General features: G+C 46.0%; 1 protein-coding gene across 2 annotated transcripts in view; it reads right to left on the reverse strand.

The window, feature by feature from the left end:
• KIAA0100 (KIAA0100 ortholog) overlaps positions 1–18,753 on the reverse strand; it is a 76,790-nt gene that overhangs the window by 28,765 nt on the left and 29,272 nt on the right. For both annotated transcript variants that reach the window (XM_044283791.1, XM_044283790.1), the window contains exons 12-16: positions 18,290–18,408; positions 13,029–13,192; positions 10,906–11,173; positions 8,797–9,002; positions 6,000–7,101 (exon numbers count right to left, since the gene is read on the reverse strand). In XM_044283791.1, coding sequence (XP_044139726.1) covers positions 6,000–7,101; positions 8,797–9,002; positions 10,906–11,173; positions 13,029–13,192; positions 18,290–18,408 — 1,859 coding nt within the window. The remainder of the gene's footprint in view (positions 1–5,999; positions 7,102–8,796; positions 9,003–10,905; positions 11,174–13,028; positions 13,193–18,289; positions 18,409–18,753) is intronic.

The raw sequence follows: 18,753 nt of genomic DNA on the forward strand, positions 1-18,753 counted from the left end.
TTATCCCGATGGAACACCAAGTAGGGCTCCTTGCAAGAAAGAGCCGCCAGTTCTGAAACCCTCCGGATGGATGTGATGGCCACTAAAAAGGCTACTTTCCAGGAGAGCAAGCGAAGAGAGACCTCTCTCAGAGGTTCAAACGGAGCGGCCTGGAGAGAACCCAGAACTAAGTTCAGGTCCCAAGAATGTAAGGGAGGACGATAAGGGGGCACTGTGTGAGCCACGCCCTGCATAAAGTCTTGATCGGGCCTAACCCAGCCAGGGGCCTCTGGAAAAAAATGGACAGGGCGGAGACCTGTCCTTTCAACGAACTAAGCGCCAGACCCAGCTCCAATCCGGACTACAGAAATGACAGTATATTAGGAAAGAAAAACCGTCTGGGAAGAAGATAGTGCTCCTCACAGAAGCGCAGGAAAGACTTCCAAGTCCTGTAATAAATCTTGGATGGTAAGAGTTTCCTGGCTCTAATCATAGTCCTAATGACCGCATCAGAGAAACCCTTCTGTCTCAAAATGAAGGTTTTAATAGCCACGCCGTTAAATGTAGCGTATCCAAATTCTGGTGGAAGACTGGACCTTGGGAAAGAAGGTCAGCCCTGAGTGTAAGGGGCCACGGTGTGTCCCCTAGAAGAAGAATGAGCTCTGAATACCAGGCTCGGTGAGGCCAGTCTGGGGCAATCAGGATCGCCTGAATGTTCTCCATCCTGAATTCCCCTTGGACCAACGAAGCAACCACGGAGCGAAGGGACTCCATCCTTAACCGTTGAATCCGGAGGAAGCGGTTTACCACCTTGAGGTCCAGCACCGGACGGACCTCACCTTTTTTGGGAACTACAAACAGGTTTGAATAAAAACACGTAAATCTTTCCTCTAGGGCACCGGAGTTATCACCCCACGTGTGACAAGGGATTGGACTGCCTGAAAGAATGCCGCAGCCCGAACTGGATTTCTGGGGGGTTGCGAGAGGAAAAACTGGTTGGGAGGGATGGACTCGAATTCTATTTTGTAACCCGAGGTCGAGTGTCCATGCGTCCGAGATATGAGCTCGCCTGATCTCCTGAAAGGAGGAGGTGGGCGCACCTTCATGCAGAAGACTGTTTTCCGGAAGAGGAACGTGGTGGCTGAGCCCGCGGATGCCAGACCGGCTGGGACCTAAAGGATGTTTTTTTGCGCTGGTCCTGTGTGGGCGGTCTGGCTACCAAAGTAGCGGGTGCAAGAGAACCTCCGAAAGGACTGATAACGGGAGGACAAAGCTCTAGGATGAAAAGAACGTTTCGCCTTGGGTTGTGGAAGATGAGTGCTCTTCCCACCAGTCGCTTCCGATATAATCTCGTCAAGCCGGGAATCAAAGAGTCAAGACCCGGTAAAAGGGAGGCTCGAAAGCGAGAGCTAAGAGGAGGAGTCTGCCGCCCAAACTTTAAGCCAGAGCTCCCGGGGAATAGAGACTGCGAGAGCAGAAGAGCGCGCGACCATAGTACCAGCGTCCAAAGCCGCCTCGCAGATTTACTTCCCTGCCTGCGATATCTGGACTGCCAAGGATTGGAGCGCCGCATTTGGGAGATCCGCCGCCATGTCTTGGTTTAAGCGGAGGGCCCACTCCGAGACCACGTTGGTTACCCGCGCAAAGGCGAAAATGGGTCGCAGGGCCGATCCACTGGCCGTAAACACAGACTTGGATAGCGATTCAATGCGGCGGTCCACCAGGTCTTTAAGAGAGGAGCCATCAGCCACTGGAATAGCGGTGTTCTTCGCTAGGCGAGCGACCGGTGGATCCACCTTCGGAGGAGAGGACCATTTTTCCACGCATTCAGCTGGAAAAGGATTTAGCAGGTCTAGCTGCTTCGGAACCAGGAAGCACAGACCTGGCTGTTCCCAAGCTTTTGCTACCACCACAGAAAAGTCGCCATGCAAGGGAAAAGATTTAGGGGACTGCTTCGCTCGCAAAAATGACACCCCCTGGTGGCTGGCGGAGGGAAGGTCCTCCTGTACCTGGAAGGTGTCCCGGATAGCTGTTACTAGACTATCCACCATGGATGCAATCTGGGAAGATTGCTCCGAATCCATCTCCACATCCGAATTCACAATCTCCCCATCCGACAGCACGTCACCTAGGGAGGACACCAGTAAATGGGAACCGGGAGTGGGGGGGGATGTTGAGGCGTCAGAGAAGGAATGGTGTCCTGCTCTGGGACGCTTTCTAGGAAGCCTGCTCCTGGATTGTACGCCCTGCGACGGTGTAGACTGCACCGGTGGCAATTTCTCAACCAAACGACCCAATAGAGAAAGGGTGGAGTGGGAGATTTTAGAAAGGTCTTCCACTGCCCAGGACAGGGCCCTTGCCCATTCAGGTTCCACACAGCCAGAATGGTCCTGTACTTCTGTGGGCTGTAGAGGGGAGGGATGCCTCTGCGCAGGCGCATTGCATGCAGAACAAAGATGTTGCCTGTCCACGAGGGAATTTTACCCTGCACAAAGTACAGACATAGTAGGTGGCCCTGCAGGGTGCCTGAGGGGAGGTATTGGCCGGGTCAGACATGTATGCCACAGCTACACTACGCTAGAGGGGGTAGCGATGTTCCTACCAGAAATAGCGATAACCCAGGTCCTGTATCTCACCAACGCTGAGAAGAGCCGACAGAGGAGGGGAGGGACGCTGTCGCAGCGGGAAATATGGCTCCTCCCCCTGGACGCTGAGGAGCCTGACCAGAGAGAATTACCTCAAGCTACGCCCCCTGAATGTCCGCTCTGTATTGTCCGATTAGGGAAAACCAAAAATGAGTACCGCCGTGACTGCAGGAGGAAGGAAGATGACCCCGCAGAGTACCCCCGCAACGAGCGGTGACATTAAGCCCCACGGCATGCCAGAGCGCCGTGGTGGCAGTTAACCCCCGCATGACTAGTGAGACATGGCCAGGAACACTACCCCCTCTCCAGGGCTGTATTGGGACTTGTGAGGGGGAGGAAGGTGGAAGGACTGCCGGTGGTACATACTCACCTGTCTTCATCTGTGATATTCACCCTTCCTTGTCAAACCAGCAGTGCCACCTCTACGGCCGCTGGCACCAAAGTGGCAGGGGACCAGGCAGTAAAGGGTTTGGAGCAGATGGCCCTCTTGCTGGCAGAAGCAGGGGAGCTAGGCTGCTCTGGTCCACTTGTCTTCTTGGGGGAGGCAAGGCGGTGGGACAACCGACACCGGCCAGCCTCCCGGGGAGACCGGGCAGCTTTGTTGCTCTGTGTCCCCGAACCTGTGAGAAAAGAGATTAAAATAACAAAATAAATCACAGAGCCAACCTGCTAAGCAGGGAGGTGTGCCTCCTACGACACTAAGCTAAAAACTGATATGCTCTTGCCAGACTGAAGGGGGTATAGCTGGCAGGGGAGGAGCTAACAGTTTTCAGCCTAGTGTCGTTCCTAGTGTGCTATTGGCAGGAGCAAGCATTACCCACAGTCCTGTGTCCCCCAATGATATGAGCGAGAAATATAAAAATATCCACAAAAGGTGTACATAGCCTTTAATAGGAATGTTTCTCTACATCTTTCTAAAATGTGGGAACAAAAAAACAGCAGTGTGAACTGAGGCTACCTATAAATACACTGTATTAAAGGGAACTGGTCAGCAGCTTCATGCTTGAAGCACAGAGAGCATAAAAAGCAGTCAGGTTCCCTGGTAGAAAACTGCTATGTTTTACTCTGAAAGGCTGTGACGTTACAGAGAAAAAACACAGGGAGATTTATTAAGACCAGCGCTTAGTACAGATGTGCCACAATTATTAAGAGGTGGATGCCACCCGTGCATAAGAACTGAAATCTACACCAGCCAGAATTTGTGTATAGGAAGAGACCGGTCATCAAGCTGCAATGGGCAGGGAAAACATGGCAGGGAACCTGAATTTACAAAGTTACTTAACTTTTCATATAGAAAACTATTTCTGCATGTATGTCAAAAGTGACTCACGCACTACAAATTCATCAGAAACCGTTGATTTCAGGACAACCAGCAAAACACCTAATGTGTCCGGACGTGTCCTGACTCTCCAACCAATGTCAGAGGGAAAGGAGGAGACTTTTCTTCTCACTGGGAAAACGACACCACTAGAGCAGACTAGCAGAGGCTTACTCCATTTTCCATTGTGAGAACCCATGCACACTCGAACTAGATGGGCATGCATACAGTAGTAAGAAAAAGTATGTGAACCCTTTGGAATGATATGGATTTCTGCACAAATTGGTCATAAAATGTGATCTGATCTTCATCTAAGTCACAACAATAGACAATCACAGTCTGATTAAACTAATAACACACAAATAATTAAATGTTACCATGTTTTTATTGAACACACCATGTAAACATTCACAGTACAGTTGGAAAAAGTATGTGAACCCCTAGACTAATGACATCTCCAAGAGCTAATTGGAGTGAGGTGTCAGCCAACTGGAGTCCAATCAATGAGATGAGATTGGAGGTGTTGGTTACAGCTGCCCTGCCCTATGAAAAACACACACCAGTTCTGGGTTTGCTTTTCACAAGAAGCATGGATTGATGTGAATGATGCCTCACACAAAAGATCTCTCAGAAGACCTACGATTAAGAATTGTTGACTTGCATAAAGCTGGAAAGGGTTATAAAAGTATATCCAAAAGCCTTGCTGTTCATCAGTCCACGGTAAGACAAATTTTCTATAAATGGAGAAAGTACAGCACTGCTGCTACTCTCCCTAGGAGTGGCCGTCCTGTAAAGATGACTGCAAGAGCACAGCGCAGACTGCTCAATCAGGTGAAGAAGAATCCTAGAGTGTCAGCTAAAGACTTATAAAAGTCTCTGGCATATGCTAACATCCCTGTTAGCGAATCTACGATACGTAAAACACTAAACAAGAATGGATTTCATGGGAGGATACCACAGAGGAAGCCACTGCTGTCCAAAAAAAACCCATTGCTGCACGTTTACAGTTTGCACAAGAGCCCCTGGGTGTTCCACATCAGTACTGGCAAAATATTCTGTGGACAGATGAAACCAAAATTGAGTTGTTTGGAAGAAACACACAACACTATGTGTGGAGAAAAAGAGGCACAGCACACCAACATCAAAACCTCATCCCAACTGTGAAGTATGGTGGTGGGGGCTTCATGGTTTGGGGCTGCTTTGCTGCACGAGGGCCTGGATGGATTGCTATCATCGAAGGAAAATGTAATTCCCAAGTTTATCAAGACATTTTGCAGGAGAACTTAAGGCCATCTATCCACCACCTGTAGCTCAACAGAAGATGGATGTTGCAACAGGACAACGATCCAAAACATAGAAGTAAATCAACAACAGAATGGCTTAAACAGAAGAAAATACGCCTTCTGGAGTGGCCCAGTCAGAGTCCTGACCTCAACCCGATTGAGATGCTGTGGCATTACCTCAAGAAAGCGATTCTCACCAGACATCCCAAGAATATTGCTGAACTGAAACAGTTCTGTAAAGAGGAATGATCAAGAATTACTCCTGACCGTTGTGCACGTCTGATCTGCAACTACAGGAAACGTTTCGTTGAAGTTATTGCTGCCAAAGGAGGTTCAACCATTTATTAAATCCAAGGGTTCAAATACTTTTTCCACCTGCACTAAGAATGTTTACATGGTGTGTTCAATAAAAACATGGTAACATTTAATTATTTGTGTGTTATTAGTTTAAGCAGACTGTGATTGTCTATTGTTGTGACTTAGATGAAGATCAGATCACATTTTATGACCAATTTGTGCAGAAATCCATATCATTCCAAAGGGTTCACATACTTTTTCTTGCAACTGTATGTATGGGGAGGTTGGGACGAATAGCTGTTTGCCAAATCGGCATCTATCGAGGTATCTAAGGTGTATGGCCACCGCATGATTTGCTAATTTTGAAAAGCTCTGTTACATCATATACAATGCACATACAGAACTGATCTACTTACTAGGATGTTTTGGTCGCAGGTTCAGAAGAACCAGATTCTCACCCCATAAAGGGCCACTCACCATAAAATGTTTTCAGAGAGCACTTCATCATGCGGCACCACTGGATAACAAGTGGTAGCCCCTCAGAGGGGAAAGGGCTGACACTGTCAATGTCCCTCATATTGTCCAACACTTTGTCCAGCCCATGCAGAGACTCATCGGCTAAGGCCACTATTTCAAGATCTGACATAGTCCAGGTTAGCAGCGACTTCCGCATGGGGGTATTGCTATAAAGACGACGGGAGCGCTGGATGTATATTTCAATGTTTTTCTTTTCCAAGGATGTGTAAAGCTCTTCAATTTTTCGGGCTGGCAATAGCTCCCCATGTTGTTTGCGTAGGGCAGCCACCTTGTCATCGAGCAGCCTTAACCTTTTGGCGCTCTCCTTACTCTCATCTTTCATTAGCTCATAATTATCTCTCAGTTTCACTTCAAAGACATCATCCAAGAATGCAAATGAGAACTGCTTAACTCTTAGGACAAGGTCTGGAGGGAGAGGCTCTGGCTGAGTCCGTGGAGAGCGATGAAGACCTTTCAGCCACTTCTGCACTCCTATGGCCTCATCAAGTATGTAGGAGAAGTCATAGCGGTGAGGAAACTCAATGGAGACGCTGTTAACATCCAGCACCCATGCACGGTTCCTCTCTGTGAGGAGAGAATTAAAGTGGCTCCGATGTAACAACATTTCTTCCAGTTCAGGCATTCTCTGCGCCTCTAAATCTTTGAACAGAAAGATACTGTGACCATCAGCATTGACTGTGACTTCGGGAGTTCGTAGCTGAAGCGAGCCTCCATGCTGACTGAGCCAGACTCTGTGAGCTCTGAACAGAAAATAGTTCTCCTTGCAAACAGCAGCATGTAGCTTCACAGAACTCAACTCCATGGTGATCTGCATTCCCTTTCGATGAAGGCCTGGACTTTCTGCAACTGGGCTGTGTGACTGCTGAGGTGAAGGTGGTGAAGGCTCCCCTGACACATGTCTGCCCGACTCTGACAGCTGAGATCTTCTGTCTAAAGTTGTGATCAGCAGATCCCGGCTCTGCAGGGCAGACAAGATGTGCTGATACAAGTACATGTGGTCCCAGGGACTCCAGTGCAAGTCCAGCTCTTCCCCACATTGCACCTGAACACAACAGAAAAAAAAAAAACATTTATTGGCACCTGTAGACTTAATTTGCAAGCACAAATCTAACCATCATGTCACAATTTACATATACCGTAATTCCTTATACTGCGCAACCGTAGGGAGTTGTATACCCTTTACAGAGGAGCTGTCAGTCCCCCAGATACATCTAATGGAGTACTGATTACCCATATAATACCAGTTCTGGAGAATTGTATCTTAGAAGTCAGTATTGTGCCATTCCTCCATTATTCCTTCTGGAAATGTATGAAAAAATTGACAACTGGGTGTTACCTCCCTGCACAGTCTTCCACCGTCTATAGCAAGGGTGCACAACCTTTTCTGTTCCAAGGGCCAAACTATCTTAATGAACCATCCCGAAGAGCCGGAATAAGGCTGGAACTACACAGCGACATATATTGCGTGACCGCAAGTGTCAAAAAAGTTGCAAAACCACTTGGTGTCATATGAATATTTTGGCTTTAAAAAAATAAAAAATACAAAATCGCAGTCTCACATAACTTACATTGTGGTCTGGGTTTGTTTATGATGGCAAACTTGCTTGCGACATTGTGCAATGCAACATCACAAACGTGATATCATGTGACACGTCACCATGTAGCCCCAGACAAAAACGTAAAGGGATCTTACCATCTAAGCCAAAAGTATATATCATAAATGTCTGATGGTAGAGGCTTCACTTCTAGGACACCCACCTGTTGGGATGATGGGGGTCTCCTTCTCCCCCAATAAGCCCTACTGAGCGTAGGACAACAGGCATGCATGTGGCTCTCTCAGTCAGAGTTTAGGGTGTTGTGGAGACAGCCTAGCATTTTACAACCACAAATTATGGAGGAGAAGTAGTAGCATGCATAGAAATACACCATGGAATGCCAAACAAGGGTTACTGGATTACATTCTGCAGCTATATGAGGGTCCCAGGCATTGAAACACAGTGCACCAGTAGAATGTGTCTGTTCCTGAGCCGTGTGGTAATCATCTTCTCTTTGACATGGAAACTACATGCGAGTAGCAAACATACATTTCTATGTGGAAATGGTTGGGGGCCACAGAGAATGGCATCGCAGGATGCAGGTTGTGCACCCCTTGTCTACAATGACAGAGTATAAAAGTGTTTGAAGGGGAACGGCAACATCCTGTTGTCAATTTGTTCGTACACTGCCAGGAGGAATAACAGAGGAACAGCACAATACAGAGTTCTAAGAAAATACCATACAAATGTGCGTATTTGAAGTGAATTCCTTTCATGATAGATCCACTGTCAATGGGTTTCTGGGAAATAAATACTGATGTCCTGTCCTCACAATTGATCATCAATATCTGATCGTCCCGGTTCAACTCCTGGTACACCGCCGATCAACTGTTTGAAGGGGCCGCAACGCACAGGTGAGCCCTGCGGTCTTATCATAGTATACGAACTACAGGGCCATACACTGTATAATGGCTGTATAACAGTATTGCAGCTCAATCCTAGTCATCTATACGGGACTGAGTTGCACATAGGCCATGGGCCAATGGATGTGACATCAGAGGGCTAGGAAGAGGCTAGTTGAAGCTTATGAGTACAATTATGACACACCTTATGCTTTCAGCATTTGTTCTATATATAGAGGTCTCAGTGTTAGATAGAAGAAAGTACAAATGTAAAAGATTAACTACAATAAAAACAGCTACCTCTAAAGCCTGTATAGTGGTGTAGTAAGATATGGACAAAACGGAGAAGTAGAGCAGAGGGTCATTTTGTTCCAGGGCTTTACAACACGGTTCCATTTTCTCAGTGAGAGACTTCAACAGAGACCCGGCCACACCTTGCAGGCTCAGACTGCAGCTCTCTGCGCTTCCTACTAGGGTAAGTAGGTCGATCCTCACCTGAACAGCACCTTAACATAAGAAAAAAAACATAAATTTAATTGCATACATTTGTGAAATATGAAGAAAAGAAGGAGTTAAAACTTTTCGTTACAGCTCACAGAGCATAGGTTAATTAGCAAACCCTGGCCAAAGATTCCTACTGACCCCCTGTCAGGTTATACATCCATCAATCTGATATCCTCATGACAAAACCTCAAACGGGCCTTCTCTCTAGTCTGAGCGGCCCCAACACAGCATGAGTTTTCACACTCCTTAAGCCTGGTCAGACCTTCAAAAGAGAAGGACAGATCCAGCTGGTTGGTACAAGAAGGAAGATGATCTTAAGGTCACCTCCGATCCATAGACTTCATATTTTTTCCATATTTCCAGGGTTAGGAAAATACGAAATGAACACTCTCTTTAGAAACTGTTTCAGTTATTCTAACACACCTTCCAGGAAATCCGCAAGTCAATTGGAAATTCCCACTCTGAGATATAACGGTTCTCAGACACGCTGTATTATCTTCCAGTCATATTTGGTATCAGATGATGCGTAAAATTGTCCCGATTATAAATATGGACTTTATTTCTTCATTTGACCTACAGGTACAGAAAAAACTGGCAAAGCCAAGATTCTGCCAGATTTTCTCCCTCTCAGGGCAAGAACTGCCCCTCTTCCAGTTACACAAGGCTGGGCTTGTACATAGCCACTCCCAGCTACAGAGTGGGTAAAACACAGTGACCCACTCAGGTCCTGGTCCTTCACCTACCATCTGAAGACTATTAACATCACGACCACCCGCTGGACACGGGCACACCGCCATCTTGGATTATTCCTTGCAAAGACTATCTTTTACTGGACACTACCAGGGTAATACTGAACTTACAGACATTCTACTCCTTTCCATCTCTTACCTATTCCCATCCAACCAATCTATTCGACTGGCAGGTAAATTTATCTGTCAGTTTTAATGTATATATTTGTGTATAGTTTTTAAAATAAAACTAACCATTTAATCGTTCCAGTTTTGCCCTTGTTACTTGATTATCTGGTCTATGCTAAGAACTCTGTCCTCAGAGGAGACATACTACCGCATGGTCTTATTTTTATACATTGTTAATTGGTTAGCCGTGTTGCAAATAACAGTTTCGTCCCTTTAGGATTAGCTAGTCGGGCTCCCTTCGCCCCGATTCAATACGAAGAGTGGTGGCAGCAAGTCAATTTGATTTCAAACACAAAATCAATAATTTTATTTTACCGATTGTACATACAATCGCGATTGTATCATGTATGGGCACACCAACCAATCTTAAGCGTCTACTGTGCTCACTGTGGATTCGCCTCCAGAAGTCTCTAGTGGACGAGACCTGTATGGCAACTGTGGCATAGTACGACGGGATTGGCGGGTGGTTGTCACAAGAAGCAATAAAAAAGTTTATTTTATAAGTACAGCTCAAGGGAAACTAGAGGTGAAAACCCAGTTCCCGTCCCTTGCAGGTTTCTGTATCAATAAATATCATTAAATGTACCTGGGCCATTGCAAAGCAACAATCCAAGCATGCACTGCATGACAAATGCAGATCTACATGACCTTGTGTATTCTGCAGTAGTCAGCAAATTTCCTTAAAGCTGCTATCCAATCACTCGACTCTGCACTACAAACAGGTAAAGACTGCATACTGCCTGTGACATGCATGCTGCTGCACATGGCACAGTCATGTCCTCTCCTGTGCCTCTCCGGGGTTTACAAATTTATATGTCATAACTAAGGCTAAATAGAATCTGGGAACACCTATCTTTGTGATGCCTGGCACCATTTAGTGAGTCATTACAGTCAAGATGGTGAAGAAAAAAAATGTCTGATTATAAAGTCATTTTAACAAAATAAGAGTTTTCAGGGGTGAAAAGTTTAGGTGCTTAAAAAAACGTACCCACTAAAGTGGACAATGTAAACAAGTTCACGTCTTCCACCCGGGCATCCACTTTCCAGAGAAGGGCTTCACCACTCGGGGAAACAGGAGAGACTGGGTCTTGTAAGGCTGGCACAGGATGATCAGCTACAGGCATCAGACTCAGTACACGTGAGAGACATTCTGCACATGTATCTGAAAACTCTACCTGTAGTCCTTGCACAGTGGATTCTATGAAGAGGGTATCAGCTTGCATGATGCCTACACCCAGCGACTGGTTGTAGCTGCCCTAAAAATAAAGAATAGCCAAGGTTTTATTAAAAGGAAAAAAAAGCAACAACATATATTACCAACGTACAGGCTCATCCTTCTACACAATTTTACGCATTACACATACCGTATACGGTAGGGAACACCTACATGTAGACGTTCTTCAAATATGCAAACAGATAAATGTTACTCTCTTGGTCCTATTTTGATACGTGTGGAGAAATTAGCCTATTTTAAGCAAATAACCCCTGGGTGCAACAAGGGTGTTGCCGTAGCACTTTGTTCCATCCAAGGCTCTGCTTCTTTTTATTCCAGGCTGCGCCCCCACTGCTTTGATTGACAGGACCAGACATACCCACGGAGAGGGCAACATGTTTGGCGCATGTGCAGTATGTGGCTGGAGATGAAATCTCTGCCTGGCAAACTCCAGCCAAGCATTGCACATGGGCGTCAGGTGCAACAGCAACACACTTGTTGCTAATCTGCATGAAATAAAAAGGCTAATTTCCTCCACAATGAGGTGCATATCGAAATAGGGCCAATAATGTTAGAATGCATGCATCTTACATTGGCCAAAAGATTTATAACAAGGTGTCTGGTGACAGATTCTATGTAACCATGTTTATACTGGAAAGGTCCTTGCTTACCTTTTCTCATGGTTAAAAAATCCAGAGAATAGTTGAATTTGATGACTGACTTTGAAAAAAAAACAACTCTTGCATTACTCATCCCAGCCAGAATAATGCAGAATTTTTTTTTTTCTTGTTTTTCTTTCAAAACCTGGTCCTCTCGCCATATCTCAGAATATCTCAAGCCAAAAAGAAGACAAATGGAAGACTGGGTTTACATGCACTCGCTGCAGCATGCGACCAAAACTCTGGCCACCTGTGTTGGTCAATGGCCATATGGTTTTGAAAGCAATGTTTGTCTAATCCCATAAATTGAAGGGATATTGTCATCCTGGTATTTAATGGCATATCTGCAGAATAAGCCTTAAAGTCTGACAGATGCGCTCAGCTGTTCTCAAAACTCCCAAAGAAGTGAATGGAGACACACATGCATAGTCACCTCTGAATGCACTGGAGCTGGCAAAAGGTGCCCTTTCCTCGAAATAGATATAGGTGCTAGAGGTGGGACCGGCATCTATCGGATTATTATGGCATATACTGTGGAAATGCCATAAAAGTGAGAGCTAGGAATACCCCTTTAAAGGACTAAAGAAAAATAGCACATCATAAACTGCCTGCTCTATTTATACTCCATCCAATGGCCCTGAATTACTAATATATGTCTGCCCTAAAGACGAGTCTAAAAGAGTAGTGCAAATTGGCTTGTCTAGGCATTGTACGCTTTTTTCCAACAAGCTCAGTAAGGGGGTGGAGTAAGGGGCTTCACTGGAAAGGGGATAGGGCATAAGATGCACCATTTTGAAAACTGTGCCACAATTCTGGGGTAAAAATCTGTCTCAAAGTAAAAAAGCCAATCAATAGTTGGTAGAGTCAGAGAAAAGTGTCTCTCCCTGCACCACACCTATCCTCCAGCCTGGGCCCCTGTTATAAATCTGGGGCAGGTCTAGACAGCCTCTCTAACCTTACGCCATCTATAGGATTAGTAAATCGTGGACAATGTTCATATTTGCAAGTTATGATTGCTGCTTCTTTTCTGCAATAACAACATAATTGGAATAGACATTTCCAGTATTGAAATCTCATAAGCCAGGGATGCCCAACCTGCAACCCTCCAGCTGTTGCAAAACTACAGCTCTCAGCATGCCCGGACAGCCTACAGCAGGGCATGATGGGAGTTGTCGTTTTACAACAGCTGGAGGGACGCAGGTTGAGTATCCCTGTCATAAGCCATTCTCTTGTTCTTACCTGTAAGCTAAAGGAATCAAGCACAAAGGCCTCACCCCATATGTGTGTGTTTAGTGGATGCAGGGCTTGCTGGATGTGAGAATCTTTGCCCACTCTCCAGCACAGATTGCTAACAGACAGTAGCGCCCTCTGGTGGAGATTCTGTGTACGGAGGTGCTTGAACTCTGCAAGAGAAACAGGAAAGGGTTAATTACTTTTACCGGTAATTGGATTTTCCAATAGCCTCCCCAACGGCACTGACAGGAGGGTGTCCCCGCCCCCTGGACAGGAAACAACACGGAAGCTGAGGTTTAAAAGGGCTCCTCTCCTTACCTAAATCAGTAAATAACAGAGTACACCGTAGAGATGCGAAAAAATATATATAATAATTCAAACTGAAAATTGAACATAATCGACTGAATCTCAGAAAAAAAATCTACATAAGGGTGGAAAATACCCCAGTGCCATTGGGGAGGCTATTGGAAAATCTAATTACCGGTAAGAGTAATTAACCCTTTTCCCGGCGCCTCCCCAACGTCACTGACAAGAGGATTAACAGAGAAATAAACTAGGGAGGGACTGGTTATGGACCACATCCAATTTATAATGCTTAAAGAAAGTCATTGGATTTGACAGTTTGGTATCCATGAAGACCCCTAAAGCTGAGATCTGGACTTTAAGGGTGGAAGGCTTGAGACCAGGCTAGACTTTCCAGACCTGCTTGTAGAAAATCTAAGATCTTAGGGATATTTTCCAGGGCTTCCTGATGTATTTCGCATCCAGCAAACAGGAGGAAAGCCTTCCAAGTTCTGAGGTAGATTTTTGGGGTTATCGTCTTTCTACTCTTCAATAATGTGGAGATCACAGGGTCCGAGAGGCCCTTCCCCTTAAGACTTAGCCGCTCAATTTCCCCTGGATGAGGGATCGGACCTTGTTGCAGGAGACCTGGAAACACAGGAAGAGTCCAAGATATTACGGCTGACAGGCTGAGAAGAAGAGGAAAACAGGCCCTTCTGGGCCAGTAAGGAGCCATCATAATTATTTGCGCTTTCTCCTCTGCCACCTTCATCAGGGTCCTCGTTATCAGGCTGAAGAAGGGAAACACATATAGGAGCCCCAAGGACAGGACAGAGCATCCAAGATGTCCAGATGATCTTGAGGAGATGGGGAGCAAAATGTTTTCACCTTCCTGTTGGTTCGATTTGCGAACAAATCCATGACTGGAATGCCCCATTTCTCCGTAATCTGTCGAAATATATTGGTGTCTAGCGCCCACTCACCCTCTTTCAGGACCTGCCTGCTCAGAAAATCTGCTACTAGATTGTTGCTCCCCTTCAGGTGAACCGCTATTAGAGATAGTAGGTGTTTTTCTGCCTAAATAAATATATCTCTCTTTTACTGCTGCTAGAGATTTGCTTTGGGTACCTCCTTGTCTGTTCAAATAGGCCACAGTGGTGGTATTGTCAGAGAGAACTTATACGTGACCGAGAGGACTGTTTGCATGAAGCGCCAGAAGGACTTTGTGGACTGCCTTAAGCGCTCTTAGATTTGAAGAGGCGTTTGACATGGAATGGCCCCAGATGCCTTGAACCACTAAGTCTCCGGCATTACCTCCCCAACCACGACTGCTGGCATCCCTAGTAACCAGTAGTTGATTTTCCTGGCGCCAGAAGACTCCTGTCTTGAGATTTTTTCTTACCTTCCACCAGGCTAGGGAGTGCTTTACCCGTAGTGGAATTTTTGTTGCCGTCCCAGGAATCCAATAGAAAATCCTGCAGAATTCTGGTGTGGCTTTGCATCCACCTGACTGCAGGGATTGTAGCCGTTAGAAATCCCAACATAGTCATCACATTTTTGATAGTCGTGGATCTTAGTACGCATAATTGATTTACGTTCTGATACAGGTTTATCTGCTTCTCTTCGGAGAGAAAAGACATTAGTAAGCGGGAGTTGAGGAGTACTCCTAAAAATATATTTTGCTGGGAAGGAGCGAGGTCGGATTTTTTGAAACTTACTATTCATCCTAGTTCTGAAAGGGTAGCTTGAACGATGCTTAGATGGGGCAGGAGACGGTCTTCAGTGTCGGCTGCAATTAAGAAATCGTCCAAGTACGGGACTATGAGGATACCTTGCATATGAAGATGAGCCGGTGATAGGCCAAAGGGGAGAGCCTGAAACGGGAGGCAGCCTTGAATGAAGACTGCAATTCTCTGAAATTTCTGGTGATCCTTCAATATGGGCACATGATAGTATGCATCTTGTAAGTCCAATGTCACCATATAATAAAACTGAGGCAGTAGGTTAACAGTCGACAAGATGGTTTCCATTTTGAACTTCTTGTAGGTTAGGCACTTGTTTAGACTTTTCAGGTTTATGATCAGCCTGAAGGAGACTCCTGGCTTTTGAATGAAAAACACTGGGGAATAGAATCCTTGCTAATGCTGGTCTTTTGGAACGGGAAGCAGAACTTCTTTCTAAATCAGGCCGGTTAGCTCGGATTCCAGAGACAGTTCTTCTATTTTGGCCAGTGGTTTGTTTGCGACAAAGTGATTTGGTGGGTAAGAGTCAAATTCCAGTTTGAACCCCCCTTGAAAGGTGGCAAGAATCCAAGGGGAGGTTCCCATCCTTTCCTAGCTTGGAGCAAAGTTTTTTAATCTTGCTCCCACCTGACCTCTGGCGCCATTGGGAGGACTTTGATGCTTTATTTGGATTGAAGAGGAATCCTTTACCTCTTCCTCTTGAAGGCTGCCATCTTCCTGAGAACTCCCTTTATTTCTGGTCCACTCTAGGTTTGTTTTGGGAGCGAAAGGAACGTCTTTGGTGGATATATCTGGGTTCCGTAGGAAATCCTTTTTTCCTGTTGGATGCCTTCTCTAATATGTCGTCCAAGACTGACCCAAAAAGTCTATTGCCTTCGCAAGGGATAGAACAAAGGTTTTTGGATCCTGTATCCCCCGACCAGGACGGAGCCATATGGCTCTGCGGGTGGCGTTAGATATAGCAGCTGACCTTGCAGGAAGCTTCGCCAAGTCCGCTGAGGCGTCCGCTAAGAAGTTCGATGCTTGTTTGAGCATTGGCAGAGATGCTAGGATCTCTTCTCTGGGAGTACCTGCTGCCAAACGATCTTCCAGCTGGGACAACCATACGGACAATGATCTGGCGGCACAGGTAGCAGAAATACCAGGCCTAAACATAGTTTCATCTCAACGTTTTCATCTCCCAAGCTCTTTTGAGCAGGGTCTCACATTTTTTGTCCATCGGGTCACGTAATAACCCCATGTCCCCAAACGGGAGTGACGACTTCTTTGAAATCCGAGCCAGAGGTGATCAATTTTTGGCGATTTAGGCTACTTTCACACTAGCGTTCGGGTTTCCGTTCGTGAGCTCCGTTTGAAGGAGCTCACGAGCGGACCCGAACGCAGCCGTCCAGCCCTGATGCAGTCTGAATGGAGGCGGATCCGCTCAGACTGCATCAGTCTGGCGGCGTTCAGCCTCCGCTCCGCTCGCCTCCGCACGGACCCGTGCGGATCCGTCCAGACTTTCAATGTAAGTCAATGGGGACGGATCCGTTTGAAGATGCCACAATGTGGCTCAATCTTCAAGCGGATCCGTCCCCCATTGACTTTACATTGAAAGTCTGGACGGATCCGTCCCAGGCTATTTTCACACTTAGCTTTTTTTTGCTAATATAATGCAGACGGATCCGTTCTGAACGGAGCCTCCGTCTGCATTATTATGAGCGGATCCGTTCAGAACGGATCCGCCCGAACGCTAGTGTGAAAGTAGCCTTATCCCAGAGGCTAGTATCAGCATCTGAAAACGGATATTTCCTTTTAAAAGGAATTTAAAAAAGGAGCACGCTTTTCAGGATCTTTCCATTCTTTAGATAAAAGTGATTTTAAATTATTGTGAATCGGGAAAACACGTTTTTTTCTTTCCCCCAGACCCTGGAACATCTGATCCTGAATGGATACACTCTCTTTGGCATGAACCAGGTTCATGGTGGCTGTTATAGTTTTTAAGAGACCCTGGGTGTCTTCTGGAAGAAATAACGGTGTGCAAGACCCATCTTCTGAGGAGTGTGAATTGTCACTAGAGGCAGTCTCCCCCTCATCTAAATCCAGCCCGTATAATAGAATTATGGGATCTATGGGATGTAGAGGCTTGCGGTGGATTCCACTGCTGCATTGACTTCTTCCTTAATAATGCTCTGCATGGAGTCCAAAAGAGAGGGAGACTCTTCGGACACAATCTATTCTGTACACTTCGGGCATATGGCTTTCTTTGCCTTAAAGGAAAAGGATTTTCGGCAAATAGCGCATCTGTTGCGACTCGAATCAGCCCCAGGTGCCTTGGTGGTGGAGGTGTCTATCCTATAAGTAATTTCCAAATTTCCGAATTTAGTAGGATCCAAGTCCATACATACAATTTCCACCAGCACCAGGCACCCAGGGTGAATGAAGGGAACCACAACCCCACCAATATAATCCACTGACATTTTGGAGAGGAGGCTTACCAGGCTGAGGGCTACTGAGGCAGAATCCGTAGGCTTGCGGGCAGCTTCCAAATCCATAGGAGCCAATATCATAGGATGCAGAACGCAGAAACCGGCATTCCCGGCTCTTTTAAACGCCGGCATCGGCGTGACGCTGACGTCATGAAACACACGCAGTCACGTGATGTCGAACGTCATTACGTCACCGCCATTGCGCCGCCCGCAGCCAGTAAGGAGACTCCCTTCCCGATAGTCCTGGGAGTCTCCACGCACAGTACGCAAGGTAAAGATATTTCTTCCTTGCTCCGGAACCAGGAGCAAGCGACTGGAGCCCGGGGCTGCCTTCCGGTGAAGGACTTAGGCCAAAGGACAGGGAAGGGAGGCAGCGTGTCCCCCCAGGCCCCCTATCCTCGGCACGGCCCTCCCAGAAACTGTGCATATAGAATCCTGGAGCACACAGGAGGAGCTTCCGCGTGACCCGGGGACAGGAAACAACACTGATTTAGGTAAAGAGAGGAGGCCTTTAAAACTCAGCTTCCGTGTTGTTTCCTGTCCAGGGGGCGGGGACACCCTCCTGTCATTGCCGTTGGGGAGGCTAATAACTTCCTTTTCACCACTTAACACGACATAGAAACATAGAATGTGTCGGCAGATAAGAACCATTTGGCCCATCTAGTCTGCCCAATATACTGAATACAATGCCTGGTATTTCCCATTCCTACTGTAAACATGTGGAAGTGACCCATACAAGTGTCTACTAAGTGGAGCTCCACAAAACAGAACGTACCCAGTGAAACGGACGAAAATCCGACAGTGAAGGGCTGTGCTTCACCAAACTGGACAGACACGTTCACATTCGAGATGCTGGAGTTGAAAACTATCGGGGCTAATATCACAGGAAGTGGTCTAAAACAAAATAAGACATTAATCAGCCACAGAAATGAGATGGAGAGCATGACTGGCCACTTCAATACACAATGATGACCAATACGTTCTTAAAAGTGATGGCTGACACTGAGCATAAAAACCCACTTATATGCCCATGATCACCACCGATATTAGCAAGTTTACATCCAATTGTTTTTTATCTTTGCATGCTGCTATAAAAAAAAAAAAAAAAAAAAAAAATATATATATATATATATATATATATATATATATATATATATATATATATATATATAACAAAAATAATATCTTATTTCATATATACAGCCCTATGCATATATACTGTCTCCATGGTTACAGACT

This window comes from Bufo gargarizans, chromosome 3 (genome assembly GCF_014858855.1).
Source record: "Bufo gargarizans isolate SCDJY-AF-19 chromosome 3, ASM1485885v1, whole genome shotgun sequence".
Classification (NCBI taxonomy): Eukaryota; Metazoa; Chordata; class Amphibia; order Anura; family Bufonidae; genus Bufo; species Bufo gargarizans.